General features: G+C 32.8%; 1 protein-coding gene across 1 annotated transcript; it reads right to left on the reverse strand.

Moving 5' to 3' along the window:
* Window positions 1–6,612: 6,612 nt before the first annotated feature.
* On the reverse strand, window positions 6,613–8,918 carry LOC132720797 (venom protein 164-like). Its single transcript, XM_060705017.1, has 2 exons — window positions 8,786–8,918; window positions 6,613–7,905 (listed from the first exon to the last, which is right to left on the reverse strand). Exons 1-2 carry the CDS (start codon window positions 8,846–8,848, stop codon window positions 7,645–7,647), a joined length of 324 nt encoding a protein of 107 aa, XP_060561000.1. The 5' UTR covers window positions 8,849–8,918; the 3' UTR covers window positions 6,613–7,644.
* Between the last annotated feature and the right edge of the window lie 314 nt (window positions 8,919–9,232).

Here is a 9,232-nt window from a genome sequence, read left to right on the forward strand (position 1 = left end):
CAATTTTACATTCAATTTCTTGTCGTAATATTGTACACTTATATCTTTTTTCCTATATTTGTTTGTAACATTTACTAACTTCTCTTTTGTTTTTGTTTTTTTGGGGGTGTTTGAAAAAAATGGGGTATGTTTTTTTAAACTCCCTAACTGGTTTTTTTTTGAAGACAAAAAAAATTTTTTTAAAAAAACATGTTTTATGTGAAAAAAAGTTTTCACTCGTATACATATTAACAATATACAATATCAAATGAACTGCCACAGTGAATTAAAGAATTATTCTAATTTAGCACAAACTTCATTTTTTTTTGATGGATGAACAACAATTAGTTAAAGGTAAATGTAGTTCATTATTTAAAAAAAAGTGCAAATTTAATATTAGGAGATTCTTATAATAAATTAATTAATAAATTAAACTGTTCCCAGTTTCACACGAGATTTCAAAGGGTTAAAACTGTAGCGATGGTTCACATTTGTTGTCAAACCACGGTTGTTAAGATAATACGTTGCCATCTTAACATGACACTTCTGTACAACATTTCTTCGCGTAAAATAAATGTTAATTGTTTTAAAGCTGCATGCCTCCAGATGACCCAACATATTTCAAGAAAATTAAACTTGGAAAAACCATACTAAAACTTTGGGAAAAGTAAACAAATTAAAGATTCAAGTGATAATTTATATCTTATGTGCAATTAATGACTGTATATTGTAGTATTTATCACCATATTTCTACTGCGTTACTAACGCAGTAGGGGCTATTTATGCATATTTTGACCTCTTTTTGGTAATTTACGTGGATTTTAAATGCAGATTGTAATGTGTAAAGTACTTTCTTTGTTCATTTCACAATATTTTACATTTTCAAAATTTTCATGAAAATTAGGATGAATCTGGGGGCGTGCTGCTTTAACATTAAAATTGATTTATATCAGTTGAGTCCCTTATATTGCAAAGAATTGTCCTTGCTTCAAGTTTTAATATGCAAAATACCTTGACACAAGTCTTCCCTTTCTCGTCAGTATTTCGCGTTGAATGCGATTCTGATTCTGGATACTGCGTACACCCGGCGTTGAAATGTAACAGAAATTGAGAAATTGAGGATTTAACTGAGTTTTACACAAATGGAAGTTAGTTTATTGTAGAACCTGTTTCATAAATATATTTTCAAACTTAGTTATTTTTCCTTTGTACGGAAAATGTCTTTAAAGGAACTATTTACAGGAAATAGACATTATTATACTGCGTACACTCTCAAAAAATCAAGATACTGCGTACACATTTATGTGTTATTGATTCTGCCTACACTTTCTTCGAAGCAGTCTAAGTTCATAATGGAATCAGATGGATAATACTGGCGAACAAAAAATAATAAAGAAATAAATAGATGATTAAAAGAAAAAAAATAAGATTCAAATCCTGTGGTAAAAATTTGCTCCCTTAAAATGTTGAAAACGTACATCCTCAGGAAGTTTGAGTTATAGTTTTTTCATTAAATTTGTTAAATCATTTTAAAATCAAATAATTTAAACACACTACGATTACGAAATATGTTAATCATTTAAATATATGGCTCAATATATAACACACTTCATTTCATTATATTTCTAACTTTTCTGATAATGCCTTTCCCTAAACTGCATATCAACCTGTGTACAAAAGTATTCTATCTCATGCATTTGTAACTTTTTGAAACAAAACAAGTCAAATAAGAAAAAGACGCATAAAACACTCAAATGTAATGGTACCTAACTATGTAACGCGCATCTTAATGCATGAAACAACATTGACACATTTGTCTGCTGCGCTATCAAGGCGCATCAAAATATGACGTTTTACGTTAGGCTTCGGTCTGCTTTACCTATTTTTTGCAATATTATTAATTTTTATGTAAACACAGGCTCAAGTCATCGTCCTTGGACAGTACTTTGGCAAAAATGCCCCCAGGAAATTATGTGAAAACAACGTGTGAAAAAAATCTCCAATATTGAATGTATAAAACGTTTTTGAAACGTTTTGAAATGTTTATGTTTTGAAAAATTAAAATAATTCTGTTATATACATAAAGTGAAAAGTAGAAATCACTTTAAACTCAAAATTTTCCAAGAAGTTATATATTATCCTTTTAAAATTTCAAAGCGAACTTAAAAAGATGTAAATTGATAACCCATTTGGTTTGCATTACTATTGTTGTATATAAACCAATTCAAGACATATATGTGAAAATTAGCCTCCTTATCAATAGCATAAGGCAATGGCATATTTTTAAGTCTGCCCTTTAATAAAAGGGCGGACAACTCTTTGTCCCTTTCTCGTAAGAGAAAGGGAACCCTGTGATGCGTGTATATGGTCGCACGGTCATTTTCCTTCAAACATTTCCTCGATGCATGTATGTGGTCGCATGGTCGAAAATCTCTAATATAATGACAACATTAACAAAGGCGTTTTGGTCCCGATTTTAAAATCGTTATCAAAGAAATAAAATATTATTAGGACTTGAGAAATAAAATTTCTTCTGCACCCTTGCGCTATTTGCAATATAATCAAGGGAGGCAGCACTTATCAACGCAAAAACAATCTCCCTTTGGAAGCCTTACATCATTTGCAATGTTTTTAGGGGTTATCTCCCTTTTCACCTCTCACGCCAGTTGCAATGTTTTCAGGGGAGGTCACTCTAACCGACTTTTTTGCAGCGCAACAGTTACCTCCCTTTTGAACTCTTACGACATTTGTAATGTTTTCAGGGCAGGTCACTCTATCCGACTCTCTTTTAGGGTAACAGTTATCTCCCTTTTCACCTCTTACGCCATTTGCAATGTTTTCAGGGGAGGTCACTCTAACCGACTTTTTTGAGCGCAATAATTACCTCTCTTTTGAATCCTTACACCATTTGTAATGTTTTCAGGGACATCACTCTAACCGACTCATTTTTATGGCAACAGTTACCTCCCTTTTGAACTCTTACGACATTTGCACTGTTTTCAGGGCAGGTCACTCTAACTGACTTTTTTTTGGCAACAGTAACCACCCTTTTGAACCCTTACGTTATTTGCAATGTTTTCAGGGATGTCGATCTAAACTACTCTTTTTTTAACGCAATAGTTACCTTCCTTTTGAACCCTTACGTCATTTGCAATGTTTTCACTGAGGTCACTCTTACAGACTTTTTTTAGCAAAACAGTTATCTCGCTTTTTAACCTTAAAGTCATTTGCAATGATTTCGGGGGAGGTCACTCTAACCGACTTTTTGTAGCGCAACAGTTATCTCCATTTAGAATCCTTACGTCATTTGCAATGTTTTCAAGGAAGGTCACTCTAACCAACTCTTTTTTAGCGCAATAGTCATCTCCCTTTTTAAACCTTACGCCATTTGCAATGTTTTCCGGGGAGGTCGCTCTAACCGACTCTTTTTAAGCAGATCAGTAACCTCCCTTTTGAACCCTTACGCCATTTTTATGGATTTAGCTCAATACAGGATTGGAGCAGTACCTCTAGACGCTTGCAGAAATCCTTGATCAAAAATAGACCAATTGCAATGTTTTCAGGGAAGGTCACTCTAACCAACTCTTTTTTAGCGCAACAGTCATCTCCCTTTTGAAACCTTACGCCATTTGCAATGTTATCAGGGAGGTCACTCTAATCGACTCTTTTTAGTGCAATAGTCATCTCATTTTTTTACCTTATGACATTTGCAATGTTTTCCGGGGAGGTCGCTCTAACCGACTCTTTTTAAGCAGATCAGTAATCTCCCTTTTGAACCCTTACGCCATTTTTAGTGGTAATTTTAAAATAACAATCTGAAATGTCGGAATTGGAGTGGCCATTGTAAAATTAGTGAAATAACATAGAAGATTTTTCTGATATAGTACACGCGTCTAATTTTCTATTGGTCTTAAGGAGTCTGGAAACGAAGTATCTACATTCATAAGTTCTTTGACTATCAAGTTTAAGATGAAGACTATGCTCAAATTTTATATTTGAAAATTTTTATAATTGCTACAAAGTCTCTTTGTATATAATATGAAAAAGGCAAAGCATCAAAGCGAGCTCGATTTTTATAGTTTAAAGTAATCGTTCATTTTTATTTTACATTTTCCGTTTTAAAATTGTCATTCGGTATTTTATACACTGCTTCCGTTCATTCTGGTTCCCCCTTTCTATTATGGTTCCTATATAAGTGCACAGGACACCAGTCTACGCTTCGGTTTTCAATCAGAGTACATCGGCTTTAATCGTTATCTTGTAAATCGAAAAGTTGTGATGTGTCAATTCGGTACTTCGGACGAAAGTTTTCAAAACCATTACTTAGCGGGTACTCGCGTCAACGTAAAGCTCGCTGTGTGGAGCTCGCTATAAGATAAACACGTTTTGACTTGACACAAAGTAGATATGTAATGTTTTAAGTTCTATACTATAGGTGGTCACAATATTAATATATAGTGCCATTTTACGAAATGACCAACTTTACTTGTTCAGTAATAGGGAACGCAACTTCTCATACATACTTATTCAAATTGGACACATTCAATAAATATTTCATTGGTTTCAATAAAATTAAAATATTGTGCTCAAGGATAACCTTAGTACATCTTTAAATTTCAGACTCTTAAGTTCTGTTAACCATGCCTTCTCCTAAACATTATTAGTTCTATATTCCCATATATCCTGCAGATTATTTAACGATCGAGTTATAGATTTTGTCAAACATTAGTGAGAAAATTAACCACCACTTTCAACTTCCACCACTTTCCTGTTTAATCAGGAAAATAGCGAACAGCACACGAAAACGAACTTATATGATATTATCAGTTATATACAAAAGTTATAATTTTCATGTATTTTACATATTTATGAATTATTTATTTAACCACTAATGATTGAATGTTTTGTTTATTTTCGTTATTTCCAAAGGTGTTGCAAATCTGTTAATTCGGGCATTTCGTATCAACAAAACGTTGTCATTAATTTATAAACTTTCAATTAAAATTTCAATTGGAATAAACTGCAATAACTTAAATGTTTTTCTTTGAGTTAAAACGACATTTACAATAATAGAAATAAAAGAATTACATGACGGTAAAAATGAACTGAAACGAAAATATTAAGTACGAAATAAATTGTTTTGTTTGTAGTTCGTATTTACTTCTTCTTTACTTTTAAAGGATTTACTTCAGACGTAAGATTTTATTTCTATTAAAATACATTGTATATGCCAACATATGCACATGTTTTTAATATTTTAAAAATTTAAACGTAACATTCAATACTAGGCTCAACATCATAAAACCTAATGATTCCTTTTTCCATGTTTTCTAAGATACTTTATGCAAATAAACCAGTTTTAGTCCGACTTTAAAGATACTTCTTGTTTCAAAGTTATCTACCTTTGTTTCCAAATAATACAATGATTCTAATTTCTGTTCAACAATACACAGTCAATCTGTACAAGATAATATCATTAAGTCAGTGTGTGCAGTGGTTTTTTCTCTCACTTCTGTGGGTCTCACGATTTCGTTGTTTGTTCCAGAATTTGAAATTCTAACAATTCTTCATTTTCTTGTGCAGGTATAGATAATTGGGAAAGATAAAGCGACACTATCATTGTCAATATCATAAAGGACTGAATGTGTTTCCTGCAAAGGTCTTCTTTCGGCAACCCCTTCAGGTATAGTACAAAATAAAGCAAGTGTAAAGCGGGTGTCAAACAAAAATATGGATGAAAAGAAAGAGCCGCGAAATCAACGATCAATACAAGAGAATTCGTTAGGTGTAAAATAAGTGCAGGTGGCAATTTTCTGATGAAACGTGGATAACTGATAAACTCGGTAATTGTTTGACACAAATGCATTGCGTCATACTTCGGATAAGGACTATCGGCATTGATTATTGGCGTTTGGCGAGGTGTTCCAAATAACATAAAAATATACTTTTATAATAACGTCCATTGTTTGACCACGGCTTTAATTGAATTTAGATCGTGGTTGTAGGCGTTGGTAGTTTTTGCTTATTTATAACATACTTTTGCTTATTTGTAACATACTTTTGCTTATTTGTAACATACTTTTGCTTATTTGTAACATACTTTTGCTTATTTATAACATACTTTTGCTTATTTATAACATACTTTTGCTTATTCAGTTCGTATTCGTTTGTTGTTGATTGTTAAGAATAGAAGCACATAAAAAATCGACAAACTGGAACTCGTGCTTGTCTCTTTGGACACAAGGATAAAGGGAAGAGCTGGCTCAGTGGTGTCGGTATCTTTTTCCAAACCTAAAGGTCAGTTTTCGAACGCTACTGGGGTCCTCAAAAGTATCTTAAGTATGGTTTATTCCATTGAAAGACCCTGATTCCAGGAAGGTAACTAGAGAATGGTTAAAAAAAGCTCAAAGATTTCTCCACAATGGAACTTAACTATATAATGTTAAATTTAACATGTGAATTGTAAATGGAGATTTCATTCCGCTGTTGAATATGTGATATGGTTAAAGTGTGTGTTTAACGTGAGTTTAAAGACATACTAGAGTCTGTAGAAAAAAATCTATATTTTGTAGCTAATGAAAGGTATTCTGGAAAATGTAAACATACAAATTTTTTCTTGAAAAAGTATACTCGTTGATTTAGCAAATTTATTTTTTGCCATTAAGTGTAAATGTTCTTTCAGAGTTCTTTATAGGCGTACAATGGGCTCATTTTCCATAAGTATTTCAAATACTGATGAAACATAAGAAATGTGTCACATGGATATTCTTATAAAATATTGCCTGAAAAAAATTGTTGATTAAGTTCTAAATGATTCAGTATGAACGTTTAAATACGATGAATAATGATTGAGCCGCGTCATGACAAAACCAACGTAATGCGTTTGCGACCAGGATAAGGATCCATGCTGTTCGCTTACAAACCCTATTACAAGTAGAGAAGCTGATAGCGAACAGCATGGATCCTGATCAGACTACGCGGATGCGCAGGCGTGTCTGGATCCATGCTGGTCGCAAACCTATTGTGTTGGTTTTGTCATGACGCGGCTCATATAACTCTTTGGTTGTTTGTCGGATACTGATAACTATCAACATTATTTTATATCAACATTATTTATTGTATTAAACACCTTTTATTATAAACCAATTCACTTTGATTGAATGGTGTTGTGAACATGGCCTGATAATTTTAACATAAATCTTCATACATCGACTATATTATACATTGAATGAAGTAAATCTGTAGTTAAATATCATATACAGAATAATGATGGCAAAAGGTAGACAGAGATCTGGCCAGTTTACGGAAGGCGACTATTAAAATGATAGTCGTTGGCATCTCCAGTATAACATGAAACACACTTTCACTTTCTGATTTGTACTGGGTTTAAATGACTTAAAATCCAACTTTACCTATATTATCTATATTAATTCTTTTGAAACATTATTTATTAACACAATTTGAATTGCGAGAAACTATTAATTGTGAATCTTTACTTTTGTAACATTCTTTATCATGGTTTCACTATTCACACATGAAAATATACAAATAAATTCAACGCAAATATAGTATAAGTAACAGAAAATCATCCCTTAAGAAACGTTTACTCATCAATTTAAATTTCAGTTATCTCTCTACACTACACAGAAGTGATCACTATCTACACTACACAGAAGTGGTCACATTTTGGCATCTACCATATTTCGATGTCCATGTTGGAACTTGCAGATTGGGGACACATGTAAGGGAAGATTTACACGGGCAACTTTCAGGCCACTCTTCGGCTGCAGCATAGCAGGGTCCGCCTACGTCACTAATTGGTTTACAGTAAACTTGTCCTGATTGTGTTGGGTCCTGGCAGCAGCACGAGCCCGGCGGACATGTACTGTATCGCAGTGCTAGGCTGGACATCTGACAATCATGTGCCTAGAACGAAGTGGAAAAAAATCTGTTCATCATCAAAAAATGACGTTTAAGGGCCCAGAAATTCTATCATTTTTATTTCTCAAATAGTTTATTTTTGTATCTATTTACAGTTTCCTAAAACATACCCATTTGCTACATACATAAATTATCTTTTGCATATTTAGTTCTGTTGGCAAATGGTACAATTATAGTGAATTACATGTAGTATTTTGTATGGAATTCAAAATACTACTTTGTCTTAACTGCGTGTTCAGCGCTACTTTGCCAGTTGTAAAATATCCAACATGCTTTTAATCCATTATAAAAAAAAATATTTAACGCATGTTTGATATTTCTAAAGAATTAAAGAAATATGGATTTCTGAGGTATAATGCTGACATCGTCGAATACACGGTACACATTCCGTATATGTACTATACTATACGGTAAATAGCCTGGGTTACCGAGGGCAGCACGAGTTTTATAGCATTAAATTGATTGTTTTAAAGTATATTAAAATCACTTGTTAAAGTGGCAAACTGTAAAAAAGGTAGTTGCTTAAGTTTGACTTCCTTTCTATAATTGTTTTTATCGCAAAAAATAAATAAATATAAAAATATGCTTTTAAGTTACTTTTTGGAAACTATAATAGGACACTCAAATTTTGACAGGATCTAAATTTCGACAATTTTTCGCAATATTTCATTTTTCTTTTGGTGTTGTCACGCGAGGGTGCGTATATTATTACTATGTTATCAATTGCACATCTAAATTATATAAAATGAAATTACATACATACTTTAACTCAGGCAAAGTGTATTTTCATTCAATGCAGTAACGAAAGAAAAGACTTTCAACTTGAACTTTTTGCCATGTGTAAATGAAAATGAGATACACTTACCAAAAATAGAGAACTGGTGACAGTGAAAATTGTAAACAAGAAGAAAAGTTTTAACATCGCCATATTGTTGTGCTTGTTTTGCACTTAACACAAAGATAAAGGACATACATTATCTTGATTATAGTATGTTATCTAAACTAATTCTCATGTACATGTAAATGCTTTAAAGTAACTTAACTTCAGATCTCTGTTCATTTTTATGAAAAGATATAAATGGTATGCAATGCAATGATGTTGATTGTATTTAGTACTATATGTGATAACAAACTACGAAATAAATGAGCCGCGTCACAACAAAACCAACGTAATGCGTTTGCGACCAGCATGGATCCATCCGCGCAGTCTGATCAGGATCCATGCTGTTCGCTATCAGTTTCTCTACTTGTAACAGGGTTTGTAAGCGAACAGCATGGGTCCTGATCAGACTGCGCGGATGCGCAGGCTGGT

The sequence above is a fragment of the Ruditapes philippinarum genome, unplaced genomic scaffold (assembly GCF_026571515.1).
Source record: "Ruditapes philippinarum isolate M1 unplaced genomic scaffold, ASM2657151v2 ctg5739_1_1_1_1, whole genome shotgun sequence".
In the NCBI taxonomy this organism is placed as follows: Eukaryota; Metazoa; Mollusca; class Bivalvia; order Venerida; family Veneridae; genus Ruditapes; species Ruditapes philippinarum.